The following is a 27547-nucleotide window of genomic DNA, read 5'->3' on the forward strand; positions in this document are numbered from 1 at the left end:
AGCGTTTAACACAGTGGACTACTCTTCTCTTGTCTCTTTCCCAGCATGCACAATTCCACACTCTCCTGGAACTTCTCATTAGTTACATTATCTCTTGGTTTTAATAATAGTTGGATTAGCTTAGATAAAGGCTAGACTTAGGTAACAAGAGACAAATACTTAAACAAGATAAAGAATTATTTCTCATGTAATATTTTTTGTATATTGTCCAGGAATAATATGGTGGCCCAATGGCTTAGAGAACCCAAGATCCTTTTAATGTATGACATCCACTGGGTATGGCCCTCATCCATGTGGTCAAAATGACCTCACTATCGTATTTGCATTCAACCCCAGGAAAGCAGGGACATGCTTCTTTCCCACAAAGGCATAATTGGGAAAGTGCAAACATAATTTCTAATAAATCCCTAAGTCAAAACCTAATAATATGGCCACAATTAGCTCCTCAGAGGCTGGGAAGAAATGTAGTCTGTATTTGGGGAATCAGGTGCCTTGCTAAAGCTCTATTTTATAGAAAAACAGCACTTTTTAACACTGAGGTTTACTAAACATGTCTCATTAGCTCAGATTTCTCTTCCAATGTTCAGAACTATCTATTCAACAGTTTACTGAGTATTTATTTATTCAATCAGTATTTAACTGGGCTCTTGTGTTACCAGCCACACAAAAGAAGATGCTTTTTCAATTTAGATGTTATTCAGATCTCTAACATGTCCAAAGCTGACCATTCCATATTCCCTAAACTTTCCCCCTCCCTATATAGGTCATTTGTACCATCATTCAACCAGCTGCCAAACTTAGAAGTGAAGGTGTCTCATTGTTATATTCTCCCCTTCTCTCATCCAGTCACCAGGCCTAAATAGATCTTCATTCTAGCCACTTTTCTCCACATACCTCCTTTTAACTGTCATCTAGGGCTCAGTCCTCCCTCTTTTTGAAACTGAAGTATAACATGTATAGTAAAGTATGTGAAGTACACTAATATAAATGTAAAGTTTAACAGGTTTTACATAAGTACATGTGTGCACACCCATTTAACCACCATCCAGATCAAGATACTTCTCAAAATTCTCCGTGTTCTTTCTCAATCAAGCACTATTTCTTCTATTTGGAAAGTTGTTTAAAACTTTTCAGTGGTTGTTTCTAATACAATAAACTCACTGACTATCTTTCAGTTTCTTTATCTCTGTTTCTGACTGTCTGCTTCTCTCCCTCTCTCTCTCTCTCTCTCTCTGTGTGTGTGTGTGTGTGTGTGTGTGTGTGTGTGTATTTTTCTCTTGCCTGTGGGATGTCATTTTACTCCTGTTCTCTCTCTTCCTTTTTGGCTGACAGACCCTTCTGTAACCGAGATCTCAGTGGAGATATCACCTTTATCAAAAAACCCTGTCAGTTGCTAGTATGGAGATTTACCTAAATAATCTTGTTATGGTTATCTTAGCTTGGGAAAAGGAGAAAAAAAATAATGTTGACTATGTTTTGATGTAGAATATATTTGTTTTGGATAAGTGAGAAATTGGAGATAATATTTTACTGGTCAGTGAGATCTGGTCACTAAAATATTTTCATTCCTAGTATTAGTTTAAACATTGCTGCTGTAAATTAGCTATCACAACAAATCAGTAGTAATTAAGTCCTAGCTCCTCTCAATGGATTTCACTAGTAAATAAGCCATTGAAAAGTATGACCATATTTATTTTTAGTGAACCAATATTTTATAATTTACATCTAGTAAAGTATACATAACAGTGTATAGTTTTATGAGTTTTGATGACTGTACACCTCTGGGTAACCAACATCCCAACTGGTTTCCAAAGTAGAAATTTTCCAGCACCCCAGTAGTTCCTTTGTGCCTTTTTGGCCAATTCCTCTAAAAGGCAGTTACTGTTCTAATTTCTACCACAATTCATTGGTTTTGCATGTGTTGGAATGCCATACAGGTAGAATCAGAGAGTATATGTATACTCATATGTTTTGCTTCTTTTGCTCAACATAAGATTTTTCAGATTCACCCATGTTGTTGCATATATGAGTAGTTCCTTCTTATTTTATTATTGAACAGTATTCCAATGCAGTATACATAGCACAATGTTTCCATTTTACCAATTCTTATGTTGGTGGACTTATGGACTATTCCCTATTTTGGCCTATAACAAATAAATCTACTATGAACATTCTTATGTAAGTCTTTTTTGTGAAGACATGTCTTCATATTTCATAAACACCTAGAAGTCAAATAGCAGATGTATCATAGAATGGATATATTTTTATCTTTATTAGAAACTGTTAAACAGTTTTTCAAAGATTGATGTTATTTAATACTCCACCTAGAAATGTATGCAAATTCTGCTTGTTCCACATCCACACCAAAATCTAGTGTTGTCAATTTTTTTAATGTTTGTCCTTTTAGAAGGGTGAAATGATTTCTCATTGTAGTTTTCACTTGGATTTCCCTAATCATTAAAAATGCTGAGCACCTTTTCTACATTTCTTTTCTGGAAACTTTAAAGTGTGGCTCTCCTTCTCATTCTTACAAAACGGCTGCTGGAGCTCTAGCTGTCACTGCATCACAGGCAGAAGGAGGAACAAAGGGTCCAGATCTTATAGTCACGTATCTGCAGAGTCTTTCTCAGAAGCCTCACCCATGAGCTTCTCTTTCTCTCTCATTGGTCAAAATTATGTCACATGGCTAACCATTCTGCCAGGAAGGCTGGGAAATGTAATTTTTTAAGTGGATCTTCCAGGTATCTATTACTGTGAAACAAACCAACTCAAAACTTAATGGCTTAGAATGAAAATGTGTTTTTCTCACAAATAAGCCATTTGGGCAGAGCTCAGCAGAGACAGCTTGTCTCTGCTTCACTTGGCATCAGCCTAGAGGCAATTGTTGCTGGCCGTCGGCCAAGAAGACTCACACAGTTGGAACTGTGGTTAGAACACCTACACATGAGCTTTTCATGTGGGTTCTTGGCTTCCCACACCACGATAGCCGAGTCCCAAGGGTGAGGGTCCCAAGAGAGACCCAGGTAGAAATCATATTGTCTTTTATGACCAGGAAGTCACACATTACCACTTGTGCTATATTCTATTCATTGTGGAAAATACAAAAGTCGACCTGGTTAAAAGTGAAGATAAATAGATTTTTACAACTTAATCTGGGGGTGGCAAGGTCTGGAAGAGCAAGCGGACCAAAACATTGCTGTGGGCTGGGCACAGTGGCTCACTCCTATAATCCCAGCACTTTGGGAGGCCAAGACATGTGAATCATTTGAGGTCAGGAATTCGAGAGCAGCCTGGCCAATATGGTGAAATCCCCTCTCTACTGAAAAATACAAAAATTAGCCGGGCATGGTGACACACGCCTGTAATCCCAGCTGCTTCAGTAAACCAAGGCTGGAGAATAGCTTGAACCTGGGAGGCAGAGATTATAGTGAGCCGAGATCATGCCAGTGCACCCTAGCCTGGACGACAAGAGCGAGATTCCATCTGAAAAACAAAACAAAAAACACAAAAAAAATATTACTGTGGCCATTTTGGGGAAATACAATCTGCTATAATTTGGCATGTTGCTTCCACCTAGACAAGCTGGGATTCTCTTCACAAGAAAGATGTGGCAAATAAATATTGGGTAGGCGAGCTGAGTCTCTGTCATGTTCTTTACACATATAACATTATAGTTGTTTGCTTTCCACTAGATCGTAAACTCCATAAGGACAGCAGCCAGGTTTGTCTACCTGTCTTTGTTAATTATTGATTTCTTAGGACCTAAGGAAAAAAAAATAGGCATTCAAGAAATATTTCTCAATGAATGAGTATTAAACTAAATAAAACCATATATAAAATATCAGTTTTAGAAAATAAACTGCGATGTAAGCATTAAGAAAGAATTTAAAAATTGAAATTTTAAGTCAGTAACCTGCCAGCCTGGGGCTGGGAGCTGTGGCTCACACCTGTACTCCTAGCCCTTTGGGAGGCTGAGATGGGTAGATCGCTTGAGCTCAGGAGTTTGGAACCAGCCTGGGCAACATGGCAAAACTCTGTCTCTACGAAAAATACAAAAATTAGTCAGGTGTCATGGTACATGTCTGTAGTCCCAGCTACTCAGGAGGCTGAGGTGGGAGGATCACTTGAGTCCAGGAAGTTAAGGCTGCAGCGAGCCACGATTATGCCACTGCACTTCAGCCTGGGTGACATAGTCAGATCCTACCTCAAAAAGATAAAAAATAAAAACCTATCAGGCTGGGCAACATAGTTAGACTCCATCTCTACAAAAATTTTAAAAAATTAGCTGAGTGTGGTGGGATGTACCTGTAGTGGCAGCTATTTGGGAGGATAAGGTGGGAGGATCACCCGAGCCCAGGAGTTCAAGCCTGCAGTGAGCCGTCATCACACCACTGGATTCCAGCCCGGGGGATAGAGTGAGATTGCCTCTTAAAAAAAAAAAAAGAAGTCAATAACCTACAAAAATTCTAATAAACCTGTATGCTAAGGATTAAAACAAATTATGCTGTACTTTTAAAAATATAAAACAAAATAAAGTACTATTTGGTGAGGCAATCAGAGACCACAGCCCAGTCTTTATGATTTTTCTATATATTTCTTTATATTGGTTTAGATATCCAGCCATTGACCATTATTTGCTATTGTTGGAGACAGTTTGGAGAATGCTTGCTCCCTAGTCCTTACTGGATCAGTATTGAGGTCAAGAATCTGTTCATTTGGTGAACTGTTTCTTCTTCATCCTTAAGCACATTGTTAGCTTACATAGTTTAAAATCCTTATTTTCTCGTTTCTATTTTTCAGTTTTATTTTTATTTTGATACGAGTTCTCATTCAGTCACCCAAGCTGGAGTGTAGTGGCACTGTCATAGCCCACTGTAACCTCAAACTCCTGGACTCAAGCAATCCTCCCACTTCAGCCTGGGACGACAGGTGCACACCGCCATGTCCAGCTAATTAAAAAAAATTCTTTGTAGAGAGAAGGTTTCACTGTGTTTCTTAGGGTGGTCTCTAATTCCTGGCCTCAAGCAATCTTTCCATGTTGGCCTCCCAAAGTACTGAGGTTATAAACATGAGCCTCCACACCCAACCTTAAAATTTTTTGACTTATGTTGTTTTATATATTTAAACATTTTAATTGTTTTCATTGGTTTCATATTCCCTTTCAAAGAGCTCTTCAATGTTTTGTTTTTCTTTTTCTGCTCCATTTAATAACTAGTTTGTCATTAACCATGGCTTTGCATGGCACATTCCTGAGGACTGTGACAAATATCTTCATATGGTGATCTGATTATATCACCCCTCTGCTCAAATTTTTTCAGTGGCTTCTTGTCAGGCATAGAAAACTCTTAAGCTTTTGAGCATGAACACAAAACCCTTTCTGAGCAGACTCCTCATCTTCCAATACTTTCCTTCCGTCAGACCTTAGAATAGTTATGGCTACGGAGCTTGCCATGCCTTCTCCTTTCTCAGCGCCCCCTCCCTTGCCTTTCCTAGCGTCTTTCCAGGCTGAGGGAAGAATATCTGTTAAGTGTTTGCTCCCAATTTCAATTTCCCTCTCTTCATCCACGTTATAAACTCTTACCCTTCAGTATCATCTCAAGTTAACACCACAGTGATTCTTTCTCTAGGTTCCCATCTCAGATTGGGGACATTTTCCTCGTCTTGGGTTTGATTATGTAAATCTCAATTAAGGCTTTCCTTTCCTACTTTCTCACAGCAAGTAATTCTACAGAAAATCTAGGTGGAAGAAACCAAGCACAGTCATTTATTTAAATAGCATTTATTGTTTTTTCCTCTCTATGTCTTTTCATAGGAGAGGGGAGATATAAGTTACGGGGAGATGCAAATTACTCTGTTGTTGGCTCTTTTTGTACCTAGTATTGGCCAAAGGAGAAGACAGGTGGACAGCAGTGACGCTCCTCCTGGAATGCCAAGGTGGAAGAGAAAAGCCAGTGATTTAAGAGGTGATCGCATAAGCGCAGACTCAAAGGCTCTGCTAAAATATTTCCTATCTTTTCCTTGCATCCTTCACCAAGTGAAGGAGGTTTTAGGGTATTTTTCGCATCTGCCCATGGGGCAACACAGCCATTTTTTCTGTCCGCTGGGCTGCCTGCCTTGACAGAGTCTTCTTACTTAGTGTGGTGCTGTCACAACAAAGCTGTTACTGTGATTGAAGGGAAAAGGCCAAAAGACACAGACAACAGAAAGTTTAATAGCCATGAATATATAAATGTACAGAAACAGACAAAGCAGAAAACAACCTAAAGTGCTCCCAGTTGGATTTACAGACTTTTCAAGTTCCCCACTGGGTCCCACTTATGAAGAGTGAAACATCTTCTGTGCCATTCTATCAGAGAATTTCCAATCCCCCTGCTCCTCCCTCTGCCTTTCTGAAGATTCTGCAATGGCCTTGCAGCTCTCCAGCTGCAAGCAATTGATGCAAATCAACCCTAGCACATTCCAGAGTGTTTATTGGGAGACTAGGTGAGTTGAAGGTGAATTTCTACTTGTACCATCTACAAGCAGAGCATCTTGTAGCAGGCCCAGATTTCATGGTTGCTTTTGTTTGGTCCGTTTCTACACATGGTGTTTCTACACTTAACAGAGTTATCCCTGTATTGTTATTAGAGAGAAAACGTGTTGATAGCCTAGAGTATGGAATTAGATTGCCAGGGTTTGAATTTTAGGATGACCAGCCATCCTGGTTTTGCTGGGACTGAGGAGTCAGTCCCAGAAAATTTTCACACATAATAATACATCCTCGAAATAACTTTGCCATAGTAATGTTGAGGATGTAGGACTTGTCAGTACTAATTGAGGACAGGGATCACTCCAGAGCTTTGCTGCTTACGAGCTCAGGTCTAAAATGGAGGTAAAAGGATTCTAGCATCATGGAGGTATTATTGGACTAAGTTAATATTTGTAAAGTGCTCACAATAATGTCTGACATATATAAGTGTGTGTTAAATCAAAAACTTAAGGAAGACATGATTTTTTTCTGGGCATAATGGCAGTGTCCAAGCAATGTTTTTAATTTTTGCCCTGATCTTGGGGGTTTACAAAAATGAACTTTTATTTATCTACATATTTGCATGTAAACATATAAAAATACTGTTCAATTGAATTTTTACCATCTAATTTTCACACATAATAATACATCCTTGAAATAACTTTGCCATAGTAATGTTGAACTACAAAGTAGCGTAAGTAAAATGTGATGTAGATAGTAAAGTAAGATGTCCAATTGTGAATAAGTTCCTCCAAACCCCTGGCCCTCTCTTCTTTCTGCTCTTACTCTGCCTTGATCAAAGCCCTGTTATAGCAATTACTGTATTGTATTAGAATTATATGTCTATTGCCACCAGAGAGGGTGTGCAAAAGGAGAGCCTGAGTTGCAGCTGACAGTATGGAGGGAAAAGAGAGCTTGGGCCAGCGCCTATTCATATCTGGAAGCTTTCACCAGAAATGAAAGACTCGGTCAGTGTCAGACTCTCACCTATCAGATTAGCTATCCCTCCTCCAAAGCAGGAGTATGGGCAGTCCTAGAGAAGGCAAGAAGCATTCGGTTCATGTTCTATGGAAACCAGAAAGTTTTGGATCACAGATTTATCTCCCAACCTACAACCTTTTGACTAAACGCACCCTACTTTAAAATATTTGTTAATAGTTTGAAGTTTTTTTTTAAACAAAATGTTTTTTAATTCCTTGTGGTTCAAATCCAAAGCAGCACTCTTGACAAGAAATGAAAGCCATGTGAATATAAATATTTTTAAATATCAAGAACTAGGTTTTTCTTGAACCTCATGAAAAGGACCCACAGACCCCCAATACTTCTTAAAATTCTCCCTTCTTCTTCCATTCGCTACTCTATTCAGCTAGGCAGCCTTGTCTCTTACAGCCCACGTTCATTTTCCCCACCCCAACCCTCTTTCACCCTTAAGCCTAGAGGACTTTGTTCCTACTTTTTTTTCCTACACCTCGGAGTTCTTTATTGTGTAAGAAATAACAATTTGCTAAATTGTTCCCTCCTAATATTCTTAAATTTTAAATCTGTGATGTCCTTCCAACATGCTAGCACCATCTTAGCTATTGAGCCCTTGAAGGGTGGCTAATCCTATTAGAGATATGCTGCGGCAACCTACAATCAGTGAGAGACCAACTCTCCAAAGCAGAGTTCATTCAGGAATAGCAAGGGATTGCAAGGTGGGATACGTGTGCTATGAAAATCATAGGCACATCCAAGGGGATTGGGGCAAAGGGGAAGCTTTTAAAGGCAAAATAAATGTCCATATACGTCATTTTGAAACAAAGACCACTGATCACAGGTTCTCATTGCGGAGTTGTTAACTCATTGGTGGAAACAGTCATTGATAGGCAAGTGTCCTGTGCGATCAGTTACTGCAGTTTTGAGGAATTCCTTGCATAGTTCCCATAGGCGTACATGTGTGAGGATCCCTCCTTCACAGCATCCCACCTCTATTGTGTTAGGATTTTATATTACTGACTCCATTTTGATACTGATAACTTTCAAACTGCAAGTGTATACGCACTGAATTTCAAAGACAGAATGAAAAGGAATGTAAACGATAGCAATAATAATTTTTAAATTAATTTCATATTGAATTGATATTTTGGTTATATTGGGTTAAACAAAATACATTGTTAAAAATAATTTTATTATCTCACTTTTTAAAAATATGGCTACTAGAACATCTAAAATTATATATGTGCATCACATTATATTTCCGTTGAGCAATACTGTTCTAGATTGGGTCAGCAAACTTTTTCCATAAAGGCTAGATAGTGATGAAGATTTTTTGCTTGGCTAAACTTTAGTCAGGCTACTGAAACTTCTCCTAGGCATGTCTGTACACTTCCCAATTAAACTCAGTTTTAGCAGGAACCCCCTACCCTTGGAATCTGACCATCTTCAATATCTGATCAGGCTCTTCATCCTCCACCACCCTCTAGGTGATGTCTGCTCACCCTGGCCTGCCTTCAGCAAAAATCCTGTTAGGTCAGTTTCACCAGACTCACTTTTACTCCTGATGTTTCCTCTTCATAATTTCCATCCACTGAACTGCATCCTGCTCCTTAACTATGCATTCCCACTTGCCCACGTTTTTGGAATTGAACCCAATTTGTCTCTCCACAGCCAGTGGTTCCTGTACCTGGTGCTGAGTAAAGTCTTTCTTACTGCGCTTTGATTTGATTTAATTTATTTTTGAGATGAGGTCTTTCTCTGTTGTCCAGGCTGAAGTGCAATGGCACCATTTCGGCTCACTGCAACCTGCACCTCCCAGGTTCAAGCAATTCTCCTGCTTCACCCTACTGAGTAGCTGGGATTACAGGCACGTGCCACCACACCTGGCTAATTTTTGTATTTTTAGTAGAGATGGGGTTTCACCACGTTGGTCAGGCTGGTCTCGAACTCCTGACGTCATGATCTGCCCGCCTCAGCCTCCCAAACTGCTGGGATTACAGGCCTGTGCCACTGAGCCCAGCCCTTTTTGTGCTTTAATAGTTATCACTGAATAATTTTTTTTCTTTAACAAAGAAGCATTTTAGGCTTTGTGGGCCTTGTGGTCTCTGTTGCAATCACTCTATTCTATCCTTGTAGCACAAAAGCGGCCACAGCTATATGAAAACTGATTATTTTTGTTATGTTTCAATAAATATTTATAGACTCTAAAATATGAATTTTAAATAATTTTCACTTGTCATGAAATATCCTTTTAGAAATTGTATTTAACTTTTTAAAGATGTAAACATTTTTCTTAAACAGACTTAGAGTCTGATTTGACTTCCTGGCCACAGTTTGCCCCCATACATTACCTACATCTGTTCTATAGCAACAACAGGACCCTAGGGATAAGATTATCTTCATTCCCACAGAAAGGGCCATGAGAGCTGGGCTGTTTGAGTAAATGAGTAAATTGGGGAAAGTAGAACTGTGGATAACCAGAGGGGGAGTACCAAGTCTAAGGGGGTAGCCTGAACTCTGCTTCACCTGAGTCTTCTGGATAGGTGAGTCCTGGGTGGCCAGATTTCTGATTTACTTTTTCCCCAGGAGAAGTAGGGAATTCAAATTTTTATGTAAAAATTTCCAAACTTGACATTTTGTCCACTATCTTAAACAAATAAATGAGTGAAAAATTGTGTTCAGGTCAAACAAAATAGGCTATAGGTTCAATTCAGTTCTCCAGCCACCACCTCATATCCTCTGTCTTAGTCATGGAATTTTATTCCTGAATGCATTTCTCTTAAACCTTGCAGATAAAGGTGATTGGTGTTTTACAGCTTTATGTATCTTGCCAGAGTAATTTTGAGTAATTTTACTGTGACTTAATTTTGCAATTACTTCTTCATGCTCTCAAGGATGATTTTGTTTCATGTAGAGATTTTCTTACTTAGTCAACAGTCACAGTCTATAACTAATTCTTCCTCCTACTTCTTGTATATTTCCTCCATTTATTATGGTTTTATTCTTTGCAAAACATATTATTTTCTAAAAATAGCTTTTAAGTGACTAGATGAGAACTGCCATGACTCAAAAAGACCAGGCTTTTAGTTTTATTATCTGAGGGAGAATGAGTACTTAGAAAACGACATCTATTCACTGAAAGAAAAACCAAACAAACATGAAAGCTGATTATGGGGTTCTAAAAATATTGTTGTTTTTACCTTTGACTTAACAGGTTCTACTACTTTGGGGTTATCTTTATTCTTAAGTTAAATACATTTTCTACTATTAGCTTAATGAAAAATAATTTCAAAATGATTTTTTTTCCTATTTCTGCAATAGAGTAAGATGGCTCGAAATTGTTATTTTGGGCAAGTCTGCTATTCCTGAACTCTGCCAGCTGGAGACAACATCTCATGTCGAAGAACTTCCTTTCTGAGGCATGTGCTTGGCTCAGAACTACTTCTGCTTCCCAGTTTTGCCAAGTGGGCTTGCTTATACCCAAGAGTTCAATCACTTTATCTTTGACATTAAGGAGTAGTTCAGCCAATTTATATTTAGGTCAATATTTTAAAAGGAAAAAACTGCTAGGATTGATTTAATGACATTTTGTAGCATTTTTTTATTTATCTACTTGAGTTCAATGAACTCTTGTCTCCAAACATGTAAAATTAAATCATAAAGACTTAGCAATTACCTTCAGATCTAATTTTTTAGGATGTCTACTCATGAAACACAAAGCAGATTTTCAAAACAGCCAATATGATAAAATACTGGAGTGGAGGGGAAAAGAACAAAGCTAAACACTCCTGCTATAGTAAAACCAGAATCAGGTGTGTGCTGATTTATCCCAACTGGAAAAAGGAGGATTGGTGTACCTTAACCTTGATGAAATTAGTTAGTAATGACAGAATCCTGTTTAATGACAAATGCCCTTGCTTCTCCATTTCTAAATTGTTGTTAAATTCAAACTGTGCCTATATTATTTTATTCATATTGTTTCTTTTTATTTAACAAGTAGACATGCCAGGAAACAGATCATTTTGAAAAACTCAAAAACTAAAGTTTTTCAACATTGCCTTTTAACAGATTTACTTATTTCTCCACATCCTTTGAAGTCTTTCTTACCTGTGCCTTACTTTTTATTTATTTATTTTTTAGAGATGGAGTCTCACTATGTTGCTTAAGCTGGCCTCAAACTCCCGGGTTCAAGGGATCCTCCTGACTCAGCCTCCTGAGTAGTTGGAACTACAGGCATGAGCCACTGTGTCCAACTTTTTTTGTTTATCTCTTTCCTTTAAGCAATATGGCTCCATCCAAATTAACTTTCTGTTGAATTCTATTTCAAGTTGCAGAATTTAGTTTTTTGTGTTTGATTCGTAATAGGTATACAATAATATTTGTGAAATAAATCTTTAATGTTAGGGAAACTGGTTACTCTTTTCTGTTTTGTATTTGTTGAATATATTCTATGAATATAATCAATAAATGATTTCATCCACTAATATGGTTATTGCCATTTTAGTTAGAATGATTACAACTTCTTCCCATTCTCTCCAAAATAAAATAAAAATCAAAGCCTTGAGTGTCTTGCTAAAAAATTTGAACCAAGTTGTTGAGTCAAGGAAGACAAAATGACTTGGAATATTTTGCATTCTGACCTGGAAACTGCGTTTGTATCTTTTTCCTGCCATGTGCATATGATCACTGCCTTAAGGTTCAACTTTAGTTTTGGCTTGAAATCGGACCATTGCATTAGCTGTCTAATCAAAACATCTGGGATACAGCGAGACTGGTACGTAATTTTAAATATAGGTTGTATAAGAGAATTAAAGGTCTTGATTGAAGCAAAGGTTAGGAGGTCTGACATCTCTAAAAGACACTTCTGGTGTCTTTTGTTTACAGAGTACCACAGCTTGGGTAAGAACCACAATATAACCACTAATGAATTGAGAAACTACATGCACTGTTATACACGATTACGGCTTCCACACTGGGATTGCCGAATAAAAATCAAAACCAGTCTCGAAATGCTTTGCCCTTACAGCAAAAAGAATTTTTCCAGAATACTGTCGTCATATTTATAATTCCCATAAATTTTACTTTATGGTCTAGTTTGTAAGCTTTTATCTTAAAGTGGTTTGGATTTATCTTGTTTATTTGTTCTTTATTTGGGGACTGATTTTTTAAATTCATATTTTCACTCGATGACCTTCTCTACCCCTCACAGACATTCTAAGGTGTGGTGCCTTTGTGCATTCTCCCTCAAGTTTGGAAAGGAAACACAGAGGTCTACCCTGTTATTTAGTCTACTCTTTCCACATTCCTTTCTGGTACCTGGTTGGCAAAAAACAAAAACAAACAAACAAAAACTCCATAAAAATCCTGGGTATAAAATGGTTACTCAAAGAGCAATCTGCTAATCTGCTATTTGTTTAAAACTGCTGGCCAATCTTGAGACATTGCATTGGTTGTAGTTGATCAAGAAAAGGTCCTATTCCCGATTTTGAGAAATACTAACCTGACAGGTGTCAGAGGTAGGTGACCTTTAAAGAAAATATTAACTGAGAACAAAAGCATTAGAAGCTTTCTAAATGAGCCAAGGCTACTCATCCAGCTGCCCTTGAGCAATAAAAAAGGAAAGTCAGTGCATTATACACCGGGTCAGTGATAAAAGCCATGAAAAAAATAATCTTTCTAAGTTAGACAATGCTGATATTGGCAGCCCTTGAATGCTATTAAAACACACACACTTCTTTTTGAGAAATGCTTAATGGGGCACAATTAAGTGGTCTGTAGAATTGAATGACCTTTAAATTGCTGTAATCTCATGAGGGAAACCTTTCATACACAGCATTCACTTTTGAAAGAACATTCCATGAAAATATTGTCATTAATTCAGCAGGGCATGCCAAACCTATGTCTAGTTTCTTGCTCCCTTTGGAGTCCTCCATTCCAAGAGAAAAGCTGAGATCACCAAATATGTTGACTTCAAACATGTCAGTCAACTAAAAGCCATCACATTATTATAATTCAAAAATAGATTTAGTGGTAGGCAGAAAGGAGAAAACATAAAATAGGTAAAGCTTTAAACTGACAAAAAAGAAAAGAAGAAAAAAGAAAAAACTATAACCTCTATCTTTTTCTTAGAAAGAAAATTGTCATATTTTCTCTTCCCATTTGTCCCACTTTTGTCCTTATTAAGCATATATTTTTAAGACAAAAAAATCAACCAATAACATATACAGAACTGTGACTTCCTAAATTAGTTCTGAATCTTAACAATTTTTCCCCTAGATTGTATATTTCCAAAATAAGAGGCTAGGCATGGTGACTCATGCCTGTACTCCCAGCACTTTGGGAGGATGAGACAGGAGGATTGCTTGAGGCCAGGAGTTCGAGACCAGCCCTGGCAACATAACAACCCCCCTCTCTACAAAAAAATTATCTCTTCTCTCTCTCTCTCTCTATAAAAAAATTATCTTCTCTCTCTCTCTCTCTCTCCCACCTCCCAAGTTCAAGCTATTCTCCTGCTTCAGCCTCCCAAGTAGCTGGGATGACAGGCACCAGCCACCACGCCAAGCTAATCTTTGTATTTTTAATGGAGACCGGGTGTCTACTAAACCATGTTGGCCAGGTTGGTCTCAAACTCCTGACCTCAGGTAATAGGCCTGCCTCAGCCTCCCAAAGTGTTGGGATTCTAGGTGTGAGCCACCGTGCCCAGCCACTTTTTATATTTTTAGTAGAGACGGGGTTTCACCATGCTGGCCAGGGTGGTCTTGAACTGGTGACCTCAGGTGATCCGCCCACCTCAGCCTCCCAAAGTGCTGGGATTACAGATGTGAGCCACTGTGCCCAGGCTTTTTTTCTTAAATAAGGATACAATAGAATAATCAGGACTTATTGTTATGTGCTTAATAATATCTTTCATTTGTTGTGGTAACCTATCAATGCTAATTCAATAATTATGAAATGCCTTTAAATAAATGAGAGTTAAAGACATCCTGAACTTATCCTGATTTGAAAGGACCAAGAAAAGTAGCTGACCTTCAATGGAAAGCCAATAAAAGTTAACTGAACACATTAAACGAATCATCAAACTAAAGCTAAAGTCATGAAACATAAGAAAAAAGATTGAAATAAGAAATATTAAGGGTTTGATTGTACAGAAATAAAGTTATTTTGCTATTTGTAAGTTATTCTTATCAACTTGTTACTATTTGAAATTTCTCCCAAATTGTTATCAATACAGTCCAGAAGACAGTTCTTCACTAACTTTCCCTTATTTGGTTTCATAGAGCATATGTAATAGACCTATAATTAGGAATAGCCTTTAAGAGTTCTTTTGATTTAGCAGACTGTAAACAAACATTCCTTCTTTCCCATTGATTGGTATTGCTTCCTAGATCAATTGTTTTTTGCCAAAGCATCCTATATCTAGGATGAAAAATTGCTTAATAAAATTTAGAAAGTTTTTCTTAATAAAATTTAGAAAGGGCTCCAAAACAGAAAGGATGGAATAACATAAAAACTTTTCTGTGAGAAAAACTATAATTGGAAAGTAACAAATAGATGCAGTGATACACATTTTGCGTAAAGAAAAAAAACTGCCTCTAACATAAATTTACATTTAGAAAAAAAACCTCACAGTCATAAATTGTGTCATTGTGGATTATCTACAAAGTAGTTAATATACTCATGGATTATTCAGGGTTGACTGTAAATAGCTTAACCCAACCAGGATATTTGATCCTACCAGAAGGCAGTAAATCACTAACTTCTTAGAGGCTTAGTATTATTTACAAGCCACTGTCACACTATTTAGTAGATGGAAAGGAGTAATTTCTTTTTTTTCTTTTTGAGATGGAGTCTTGCTCTGTCACCAGGCTGGAGTGCAGTGGTGCACTCTTGGCTCACTGCAACCTCCACCTCCCAGGTTCAAGTGATTCTCCTGCCTCAGCCTCCTGAGTAGCTGGGACTACAGATGCACACCATCATGTGCAGCTAATTTTTGTAAATTTAGTAGAGATGGGTTTTCACCATGTTGGCCAGGATGGTCTCCTCGTGATCTGCCTGCCTCAGCCTCCCTAAGTGCTGGGATTACAGGTGTGAGCCACCGTGCCTGGCCAGGAGTCATTTCTTTTTCCGAAGTTTATGTTAGTTTTTGGCAGTTTTTGTTGAAGTTTGAGCTGTCCAAATTAGTTCATAGGCCTGATATATTATTTTTCTACTTTTACCAAATAAGACAAAATATAGTTTAGTATTTTAGGATAAAGTGATTATTTTAAGCCGATTCATTATATGTGAGTGGGAGAGGTGAACTCATATATAAAAACAAACAGAATTTCCATTAAAAATAAAAGAGATCAAATCATTACATAAAGAAGGAAAATTGCAGTTACTTTTGAAGAGGCCAGAGATATATAAAGATAGAGTCATTTGGTCTACTCTTTGGATAGATTGTTTTACAGCAAAAATTTTCAACTTAATATGTATTTCACCTATAATTACTCCACTAAGCCGCCTGTATATTTTAGGAAGACACTTTTTTTTTTAAAATTTATTTATTGCATTCTAGGTTTTGGGGTACATGTGAAGAACATGCAAGATTGTTGCATAGGTACACACGTGGCAGTGTGATTTGCTGTCAGGAAGACACTTTCAATTACACTGTATCAATTGTCCCACAATATTTATTTTGTTTCATATTGCTGGTTTTATGTGACATCCTTGATTAATTTTCAGGCCTTGAGGTACTATTTATTAAATTAGGAATACAGCCCACTAAATTAATAAATTATTACTGTGGAGGCACTCTTGTCTTCTGCATGTGTAAGTACATTGCTTAAATTACTCTCAGGGAATAATTTACACATGAAGAGGCTCTGGTGGTTAAAAAAGCTCTGCGTATTTCTTATATCTGGAAATAGTCCTGGAGTAGGTGCTCAAATGGGTATCAAAGCAATTATTTTTTTTCAAAGTAGTAATGATTCTTACTATTCTAGTGTTCCCAACACACTATCCTAGAATCATGAATTAAATATAATGTTAAACATGTAACATTTTGAACCAAAAATTTCCATAAGAAATGGGGAGACGGTTTCAACTGAGAATTGCTCACGATCTTGAAAAGACAGCTTACTTTTATTGTGGGATTTTTTTTTTCTCCCTAAAAGAGCTGTAAAAAGGTGAACATAGAAAATTCTTCAGATCAAGAAAAAGGAAATTAGGAATTGACTGCTGTTGCAATAAATATATCTGCCCCTCCCTGCTTTTAAGTATTAAAAGGGAATTAGGGACAATGACTCCTGGCTTCTAATCTCATGCCACTGTTTTTCCTGTCCTTGGGCTGTTCATGTTAGGTTTCTATGCTCCTTGCTTTTATGTGACACACATCTTATCCCAAATTTAGGTGTTACGAAATTAAAACAACAACAACAACAACAACAAATGTTTTTGTTGAAATTTCTCCCCTGGCTTATAAACTCTGTGATATCAGGAACCCTATCATTCTTAATAGTCTTAGGGCCCAACTGTCTGCTTGACTCCTGGAATGATTTTGGTGAATAAACACATGGATGAAGTAAACAGAAAAATGTGCACCATTATGGAAGAAGAAGCTTTAATTTTTTTTTTTTTTGAGACGGAGTTTCGCTCTTGTTACCCAGGCTGGAGTGCAATGGCGCGATCTCGGCTCAACGCAACCTCCGCCTCCTGGGTTCAGGCAATTCTCCTGCCTCAGCCTCCTGAGTAGCTGGGGTTACAGGCACACACCACCATGCCCAGCTAATTTTTTGTATTTTTAGTAGAGACGGGGTTTCACCGTGTTGACCAGGATGGTCTGGATCTCTTGACCTCGTGATCCACCCGCCTCAGCCTCCCAAAGTGCTGGGATTACAGGCTTGAGCCACCGCGCCCGGCCAGAAGCTTTAATTATTTGAGTCTAATTTTTGCAAAATGTCTATTTAGTGTCTGTCACATTTTCTAGTTTTTTCCATACTTCTTCCTCTTTTCTCCCCAAATCTATACATCAAAGGATGGGAAATAAATGGTAAATTTCTATTGATTTGATTCCAATTGTGCATCAGTAATCTGTCATAACAAATAGATTAGTTTATTTTAGGATGCTCCTTAACACCCTAATTGCACTTTAAAGGCCCTTTCTTTGTTTTGCCAGAAACATGGAAACTGGCTTTAGCTTCCAGACTAAACAAAACAATTGCAAATAAAAAGGCTGGAGCCAAAATGATGGTGGAAGGGCAATGGTGATGGTAGCGGTGGTAGTGATCTGTCACAGACACTGTTCTCTTTTATTCTTTATCACGATTTTCATTTGACTAAAATAATTACTTTTAATTACGTTTCTGATCTTCGAACTAACCCCATGGTTCTTCTCACTGTGCTATATACCAAAGTATGAATTTTGGTATGATAAGTATTCTTTGGATAAGCAGATTGTTTTATCCCTCATCACTTCCATTTTAATTATTATATTATTTCTGTATTTAGCACTCAAGTTTGTCTTAAAATTTATTTGCAATACATTTTCTATAATTATGTTGTCAAATACGCAAAAGGTTATTTTCCACATTTTTTACCTCTCGTTAAAGTGTGAACATCTCCAGATACGCTGCACAGGAAATTAATGTATTTTGATTGCTTTTAACAGAAAGTTTATTAAAATAGGTTGTAATTAATACATTGAAAGACTTGCATAAATTCCTTTGTCCAAAGTTGAATGGAGAGTATTGAGGCTTGTGTTTCCTTTTCTCCCCGTTCCTGGTCTTTTTGTTGCAAAGAGGTCACGTAAGGACGTTAGTGGAAGAGCTCCGTGCGCCATCTACTGGCGGAATCTAAATTCGTTCAGTGTTTGGAGATTGGGAATAACTGTACATTCGGTTGTTAGAGCATTCTTTTGAGAAAGGAGGGTACTGGGAAAAATATCCTTTCAGACGCTATGGCTTATTAGTGATTGCTGGAATAAATCTGAATTCAGCAAACACACAATTCAAAAAAGAGAACTCTATCCATTGTGCGAGTACAAGTTTTGGAGACAATTCCAAGAGAGTCTGGTGGCCAGCTCGGAAGAATTTAGACAAACCCTGAAATCAACTCAAAAGAGAATAGGATTGTTGTTTTTGCCTGTGTCCTGAGCTACACTCGATGCCAATAGTTATCACTTCATAAGAAATGGCTTTACTATTGGCACATCCAGATAACCTTTATTTCCAAAATTATTATTACAAAGGACTGTTCTCCAATTTGATTATCAAAAGTTTATTAATGCACAGCAAATAGGTCACCCCTTCACGTAGATACGACTCACGCAGCTTGTCTCTGTGAATATAAATTTAGTCCTTGTATACACATACAGACACAGTTACCCATCTGCCTACAGGATGATATGCATTTATGTATATGTGTGTCAGTTGAGAAATCTAAGCCCTTGAATTTATATTAAAATGTTTCTTTCATCAGTCGTTTGGTCCATTCTATGCTAAATCCTGTAGAAGGTTGGGAAGAACTGGGGACCTCAACCTAAAGAAGTTTCTTTAGGTTGATTATAACTGAAGGGCAGCGGAATCAGTTTTAGGGGATCAAAAGTCGAGTTGGAAGGTTGCTGGTTTGGAAACTAAGGTTGATTCCAAGTGGTACGACCTGATTCCCAGGACCTTTTTGAGAGCTGCTGGAGAATTGAAAATTAGCAGCGAGGACCCGGGACGCACTAGGTAACCTCCTCCCCGCTATGCTGCTCTCCTCAATTCAAGGGCCGAGACAACTTGGTTCTGTGGAAAAGGGAAGAAGAGGGAAAAGAGGAAAGCAAGAAAGTTGAGTCAGAAAAAGGAAGAGACACAAAGAGGGAAGGCAAGGAGAAGAGAAGAAAAGTCAAGGTTCAGCAAGAAGTTGGGAGGCCAGGGAAAAAGAGGAGTAAAGATAAGACAGAGACGACAAAAGAGGTCTAAGGGCTAGGAAGATGCAAGGATCTTTGTTTAACGAACCAAAGTCACACCCATCTTTCACTTTCAAATCAATCATGTAGATCTTATCTGTTTCCTTTTTAAAGGTTGTCTGCGCTTCTAAAGGAAGCCAGTATAGTCAATACTCCTCTCCGCGCCCCACGCGTGGCCGCGCTCTTCTGTCTCCGGCCATTAAGACCAAATACAACGCGAGTGGTAGCATTTGCAGAAGCGCGACTCTGAGAACACTCCTGCGACTGGTTGTCACCCAGGAGTCTAACCGGATTAATACCCAGAGATGGATTACGCTGGCTGTCACCAATCCGCCTAAAGATTATAATCCAATTTATGCACATTACAGTCAGTATTAACTTTATCTGCTATTTTAAGACTCCCGGTTGCCCTGCGCGTCCTCAGAGGACAATCCTCCACGTTCTGATGCAATTCAGTAAGCTGTTAGGAAGGGAAGCCTCCCGAAGGAAACAACTCCAAGCCTGGTCCCCGAGGGAATGTACCCGGTACTCCCAGGTATCTTGCCTTCACCTGGGCACCGCTTTATGAAGCTTCCCTGCAGGGGATTACCAACAAGGAAGGCGTTCCCTTCCAAGGAAATAGCATCCTTGTTTCTCCCTTGTTCATTTCATTTTCAAATTATGGCAGGAGGGCGGGGAGTGAGGGTGGTGGGCGGGTGCCTGCGAGTGGATGGGGCAGGGGGCCAGGAGATCGTAGCGGGTTAGAACAGCCTCAGCGATTGCTATTTTTATGCTTTTTTGCAGGATGGCATTTCTCTCGCTCTCTTTAAATAAGTTTGTTTGGGTGTGAGTTTTTGTCTTTTCAGCACAAAACCACAGAAATACGTGGTGAAAAGTAAAAGCCCACTCCCTCCTCCCCGTGCGTGCTAACTAAAGACTTGATTTAACACCCCTTCACCGGCTGCTGGGGGCTCTAAGCAGTGGCTACATTCCAGCAGTTTTAATCCGTTTTTTATTGTAGGGCGAGCGGAGTTTACACAGGGGCTGGGATGGCTCCCCAGCTGGCCGCTCTCCCCACTCCGGCGCCCCTCCCTGCCAGCCCCCCAGCAGGAACCTGTTACTTTAAGCGAGGCGTTCCAGTGTGGCGTTACGGGCCGCCGGGGTTTCGGGAGGTGGCAGGTGATTGGCTCTTTCGAGCTCCCCCTGGCTCGCTCGCTCGGCCTCCCCGCGCGCTCGGCCCCGCCCGCAAGCTCTCCCTCCGCCCCTTGAGGCTCGGAGCCCGGTGTCAGGCGCCACGGCGCATGCTCCGGAATCATCCTCTTTACCCTGGAGCTGCTGCTGCTGCTGCTGCTTTTGCTTTTGGGGCTGAGTTTAATAAGCCAGCGAGCGAGCAACCGAGCGCGGGGGGAAAAAGGCAGAGAATGTCCGCCATCTACCCTCCGCTCCTGGGCGCGCTCTCATTCATAGCAGCCTCTTCATGAATTACAGCTGAGTGGGGGCGGAGGAGGGGGGGTACCACACAACACCCCAGCAAACCTCCGGGCCCCCAGGCATGGCTAGCTCGGTAAGTACGCGCAAAAATAATAATAAAAGACCTCCCCCCCTTTCCTTCCTCGCCCTGCGCCGCCGCAGCCCAGACAGCGCCAGCGCTCCGCGGTTCCAATTAGAGAAAGGTTGGTACGGCTTGCAGGGAGCTGCCGCCTCTCCCTCAGCCTCTGCTCCCCTCCTCCCCCCCCCCCCCGGCGCGCGCGCACACACAGACACACACACACACACTCACACACGCTCACACTCGCCCCTCCACCCCCCGCGCCTCCCTCCCTCCTTGCCTCTTTGCAATCACGAGAAGCGCACTCACACACTCCCTCTCGCTCACACGCGCGCACTCACACACACACACACACGGTGGAAGGAGGCGAATAATAACTCAGCCATATTTCAGCCGCCGCCGCCGGGAGCTGCGGGCACAGTCCGGGGACCCGGCGAGCAGCCTCGGCGGCCGCACCTCCGCAAAGCGCTGCCGCCGCTACGATGGTGCGTTCTCCGCGGCGCGCGCGTGTGTGAGCCGGAGTGTGCGGTGCTGACAGCAGCGGGGCCGCACGCAACTTTGCCCCAGCGCCGGGCGGTGCTGCGCGCGAGCCGAGGCTCGACGGCTGTCCGCCCGCCGCCTTGCCTTTCTGAATTTCATTTTTGGGGGGGAGGTGGGAGGTACTTTGGAGCCACTTTGGCTCTTGAAAGTGTGTTGCGGGGGCTCGGTTCGACTGGCTACGTCGATCGCCTGGGGCTTTTCGCTGGGGGGTGCGGGGTGCTTTAAGTTATGGATGCCTCGGCGTGTTTCCCTGCGGGCGTGTGTGTGTGTGTGTGTGTGAGACGACGTCTTATTTTTGTTGTACACGAACCCCGTGGCAAGAGCACGGGAGTTTGTGCCCATCAGCAGAGGCTGCCTGTAGTTTCCATTCCGCCTGGCACAGCGCTCCACACGCACGCACACACACACGTACACAAAGACTTCCTCGGCGTGTGCCTGTCGCCGCGGTACTTTCGGGGAGGGGGTTCGCCAGGAACCCTTAGGTTCCCCTGGGTCCCAGCCACCTCCCCTCCCACGCAGGGAAACCGCCCCGGCATCGCCTTCTGATTTGTTTCCGATGCATTTGTTGTCGTGCTTGTGGTGGCCGAGTGTGCTCTCCTTCTTCCCCCGACCCCCTTCCCGACTGGGGATAACATTCCGTTACAATCCTGTCCGGTGTGGATGCGGGGCCCCGGGCGCCTGGGGTCGGGCCGGGCTGGCCTGGCGGGTATATTTGGGGGTGTGGGGTGTGCGCGCCCACGCGCGTGAAACGTGGATGCAGAGGGCACCGCCGTTTCCTTTTATGTGCGTTTCAAGGAGGAAAAAAATGTCAGGCGCAACGTTCACTGCCGAAACGCCGCCTTCCTGTTGTTCACGACTGTCTCTCCTCCCCCTGCCCGCAGTGTGCCGTGCAGGTGAAGCTGGAGCTAGGGCACCGCGCCCAGGTGAGGAAAAAACCCACCGTGGAGGGCTTCACCCACGACTGGATGGTGTTCGTGCGCGGCCCGGAGCACAGTAACATACAGCACTTTGTGGAGAAAGTCGTCTTCCACTTGCACGAAAGCTTTCCTAGGCCAAAAAGAGGTAGGGCTCGAATACAAAAGGGGCTTGATAAAAAATGTCTTTGCCTGGCGAGAAAACAATCGCTTGGCCCGGGCGGTCCCGCTGCCCCGCTCCCCGCCCCCCGCGCCGCGCTCGCCGGCGTAGCCTCGGAATCCGGGTGCGCGGCGCCGCGCGGGCCAGGTCCCGGCTCCCGCCCGCGCGCGCGCGACTTCGGCTTGGTGAAAGTCACGGCAGAGAAAGGACCGTCAGGTGTCGAGTGTTTATTCATCCCAAGCCAGCCCTCAGCAGTCCTCTGGGGTTAGCCGCAGGTTCTGTGGGGAAGGTGCAATTAGTTGTTGGGTTTGGAGATGTGGGGAGTGGGGCTGGAAGGAATAAACACTTTGCGCGTTTTTTAATTTTCCTAGAGAAATTGAGATTTACCTGTGTTATTAGCAAAGAATGTATTGGGTGTAGTTATTGTTCGATCTGGGCAAGTCGATTCACTTTAGGGTCTTCTCTTCTTTCCTGTCTGTGTATGAGGCACCAGGTGCCAGTTGCCACAGACTTTTCTTTTTGTGGCTTGGCCACTGCCACACCCCACTCTAGTCTGGATTTGATGTTTACTTGGGGGGCTTACTTGTTCCTCCCTCCCACCCCTGCGTGGCACTTGACTGCTCCTTTGATTCCGAGCAACGTTCCAAAGTGTCTGCCGGATGTGATCTGCAGGGAGACGGTTCTTGCAAAGGTCGAAGCTAAGTTTCAGAGGAACGATGTGATGTTGCCTTTTGCTTCAGTCCCTCCCCACCTTGGTTCTTAGCCTTGGAGTCTAGTTTGCATAATCCTGCTGGGCCTCTGCACTCCCAAACATTTTCCATAATGGGCAGGACAGTTTTGGAAAAATGTAACGGAGTGTCCTTTTGAAAGAAATTTAAAGAGGGTTTGAGAAATCCCGATTTCTTTTCCCTTCCTCCTCTGGAAAGCTAATGTCTGGTTGTTTTAGTTGGATTAGTGGAGGTAACAGTACAAATACAATAAGGTGCTTTGTTTGTGAGCGGGTTTATTTATCTAAGTGGACACAATGGTTAGTAGTTATCTTCAATTTGATCCGTAATCTTTATTGGCATCTAGAACTCCTGCCGTTTCTTAGAGTAACATCATAATAAATCCATTGCGCTTAGAGCTATGTGGAAATTATTGAACATTCAGGGGGCTGAATAAAGAAAGGAGAAATGCCTTGTGCCTTAGAGGTGGCAGAGGTTTGTGTTGGTGCTTATTTTTGTTTCCAGAGCTCATGTAATGGGAAGCAGGATTGTGGTTTGGTTTACAACTCCTCCTGAAAACTTGAACAGTTGAATTTGATGGGCTTTGTTGGATGGTTAATAAATAAATCCAGTATTAGAATAGAGGACTAGAAATATGCATGGCCTATAGGGAATAACATTTGAAATTTATTAACATTTTATGTTAAAATATAGTCAGAGATTATTATGTTTCGTATTTCCTCCAAACTGTGGTAAGGATGATGAGGTTGGTGTGATGCTTCTTGGAATCTCTCCCTTTCCATGTGTCTGTAGAGCAGAGGAGTTTAAACAAAAGAAACCACCTTCTAAGGTCCTTGATACACATTATTACTACTACTTGGCTGTAGTTCACTTCAAGGTGAAATAAGCTTTCTAAAAGCAACATTTATTAGGAAAATTAACTCATTTGGCAGAAGATAAACCTCTTATAGTAACTTTGTTTAGGCACCTTGAGAATCAACTTACCATTATGAAATTAAAGATGATCAACTTCTATTTTACCATTGTTTCTCTGCTTCAGTGGATGTGTGCATTGATGTTACTTTTATTTCCTATAATTAATGATTTTCTGTCTAGCCTGAGGGAATATGAGGGTGCTGCTTGCATAGGCCACACCTGGGAGTTGTTGCTAGGCGTGGTAAGCTGCTTGATTAACAGTGATGCCTTGTCAGAGGTCTCTGGTTAGAGATGTCTGCTTGTTGGTTGGACTCCTCAATTTTTATACTCAACTGTGGAGTTTCTCTATGCAGTCTATAAGCCATTGTTTTAAAATGTTTATTTTTGGATTTTTATTTGTATGCGTGCTTCCCATGATGTGACAAGTCCTGGGAAAAATGCCAGCTTACATAGCCCAGGAGAGACTTTGCATACTGTAATTACACATGATTCAGATTGCCAGAGAAGGTTTCTCTGTTCATTGGGAATAGTTAGTTGTAAGTTCAAGCAACACCAAACCATGCCTCTTAATCCTGGGACTATTTTTTGGCTTATAAAGTCTTTCAATTGATAAGAATAAATGTAGAATAAGAATGCCACGAATTTCTGTGTTGACTTCCAGTAGCTTTTAAGGTGCTATGTTAGCTATATTGTAGATCTGTAAGTGATAGAGTAAAATTCTACCATTTGGAAATTGGAGAAACTGCAAATATGAATTTGTGGAAAATCTGAGTTATAAGATCTTTAAAAGAAATGCTCATATTCTGTAGTAAATAAGCTGTGTTGGCTATAAATAATGACAATCTAAATCACTTTCACTGTATACAGTAGCTGCTAAACAGCGTTGAACCTTAGGACTGAGGATGAACTGCTCAGCCACAAAGATGAATGAGTACTTAGTTTTGTAAATCTTTGGTTTGGAAAAGTGAATTGGTTTTCAGGTTGATTTCCTTTACTTTACAATAATATTAGAACTTGAAGGAGAAGAAATTATAGTATTTTTAACTTGTTGCCTAATGAGAATTACGTATACCATTTCAGAATTGAGCTAATTGGATTTGAAATAATGAGATTTTGCTCTGTCATAAAGAAGTGTGGGAGACCTTCAATTTAAAACTACTCCCACAAAATCTTAGAAAAGAAATTTTGATGAAATGGTGAAGCATGGAATATCTATTAGCCATGACAGAACAGGTAGGTCAGAGTATGATGCATTTTAAAACTATCTACCTGCAAATAAAGACAATATCTTATTAGCACCAAAGATTTGTACTAGTCTGATGTGACTGAAATGAATAGTCACATTCAAAACATTTCGTTTAAAATATTAATGTTTTTGTTTTCAGTATGATGTGAATTTGAGTGAACTTCCTTTCTAATTACAGCCATCTTTACTATTGCAATTTGTTTCACTGACATTTATGATATGAAATCTGTTGCTTATTATTTTACGTAAGCTAATTTGGCCACTGGTATGATTTGATGGCTTTTTATTTGTAGCCTTAGTCCTTCGAGTGGGCAGATAAAGCTTAATAAATTCACTCCAATGATTTTCTTTTATGAGTTTGAGCCCAGCTTTACTGCATAGTTTTGATTTGTGTTAAATGGTTTTCTGAAATAATTTGGATAAGTCTTTATGAGGGTGGCTAATATTTGAGGGTTTACTAGCTGAAGATCTTGTGTGTATCTGGTGTATTTTCTCTTCTGAGTCATTTGAAAGGTATAAGGAGGCCTCACCTGTAATCCAGGCACTTTGGGAGGCCCAGGCAGGCGAATCACCCGAGGTATGGAGTTTGAGACCAGCCTGGCAACATGGTGAAATCCCGTCTCCACTAAAAATGCAAAAATTAGCAGGGCATGGTGGCAGGAGCCTGTAATCGCAGTTCCTCTGGAGGCTAAGGCAGGAGAATGGCTTGAACCTGGGAGGTGGAGGTTGCAGTGAGCTGAGATTGTGCGATTGCACTCCAGCCTGGGGCACAAGAGTGAGACTTCTTCTCAGAAAATAAATAAATATATAAATAAATAAAAGATAGAAGGAAAAAAATAAAGATGGGTAACTGTTCTGATACATTCAGTGAGTGTTATTTGTGTAGGGTTCTGTATTAAATTTAGATGACCAGTGAGAATAGTTTTACTACTTTGCATTTTGAAGCACATAAAGTATAATTTTCCAAGGTACTTAAAAGTTGAATTGTTGGAGGAAATCCCATATTCTGTGGGTGAGAATGTAATTTGGGCAGAGGTATTTTGGAGAACATTGGCAAGACCTATTAAGATTTTTAATGTTTATACTGTTTAGCTTAGCAAATTTACTTCTAGGAATTTTCTGACAAATATGTTCTCGCAAATACGCAAAGATACAGCGTGTGTCTTGTGACTGTTTTTGTAATAGCCAAAATTTGGAAGCAAGCCATATAGGGGCCCTCAACTGGATAGAATTAAATGATGATAATCCATAAAAGAGGTATATCTATTTGTTGATTCAGGAAGATCTTCAAGAAGAATTAGGTGAAATAAGACAAGTGGCTAAAACATTGTGATCTCATTTTTTATGAGTGCTTGTGCAGATAAGTACATGTATGTGTATGCATGAGTATGTGTGTAAATAAATTTCAATTAGCAGGCATCAAACACTTACCAGTAGTTTTCTTAAGTGGCTACTTATGGTGGTGGTGATGGGAGGTTATTTTTGTAGTGTTTGATTTTTTAAAAAAGTTAACTGTATATTTAAAGCATTACAATGAGCACACATTACTTTTTAAAACTGAAAGACAAAGAATAAAGAACCAATATAGAATATTGCTTTTAAAATAGGGATTAACATGTAGCTATCTAAAAGTTAAACATCTAAAAGTAATCTTTACTATCTTGGGTAGCAATAGTTGCTTAGAGATGAAGAGACGTTAGGGTTAGGAATTACAGATTTGTATTCAAATGTTGGTTTAAGAGACTTGTGTGGTTTTAGACAAGTTACTTCTGTTTTTTCATTTGCATTATGGAAATGATGATAAAATAGAACTATTACCTCATAAGTTGTTTGAAATATAAATCAGCTGTTTTCAAACATACTGGGCTTAAGACCCTTTTATACTTATTGAGGACCCCAAAGAGTTTTTTTTGTGGAAGTTATATTTATTAATTTTACTGTATTAGAAATTAAAATGGAGACATTTTAAAGAAATTAATTTGTTTAAAGGTAACAACTTATTACATGTTAACACAAAAGTAACATTTTAATGAAAAATAAACATTTTCTTAAAAATTGTGACAAGAGGGACCTTGTTTACTTTTTTGTTTTTTTGTTTTTTTTT

At 40.2% G+C, this 27547-nt stretch overlaps 1 protein-coding gene across 3 annotated transcripts in view; it reads left to right on the forward strand.

The window, feature by feature from the left end:
• The first annotated feature begins 20663 nt into the window (after positions 1-20663).
• MLLT3 (MLLT3 super elongation complex subunit) overlaps positions 20664-27547 on the forward strand; it is a 269552-nt gene continuing 262668 nt past the window's right edge. Inside the window, exons 1-2 of one of the 3 annotated variants that reach the window (XM_032300090.1) lie at positions 20664-20955; positions 22362-22542. In XM_032300090.1, coding sequence (XP_032155981.1) covers positions 20944-20955; positions 22362-22542 — 193 coding nt within the window. In that variant the 5' untranslated portion in view covers positions 20664-20943. Of the gene's footprint in view, positions 20956-21216; positions 21426-22361; positions 22543-25277; positions 25431-27547 lie in introns of those variants that run through there. The other 2 variants (XM_032300091.1, XM_032300092.1) reach the window with 2 other exon arrangements.

This window comes from Sapajus apella, unplaced genomic scaffold (genome assembly GCF_009761245.1).
Source record: "Sapajus apella isolate SASKATOON/1434 unplaced genomic scaffold, GSC_monkey_1.0 scaffold42, whole genome shotgun sequence".
NCBI classification, from domain to species: Eukaryota; Metazoa; Chordata; class Mammalia; order Primates; family Cebidae; genus Sapajus; species Sapajus apella.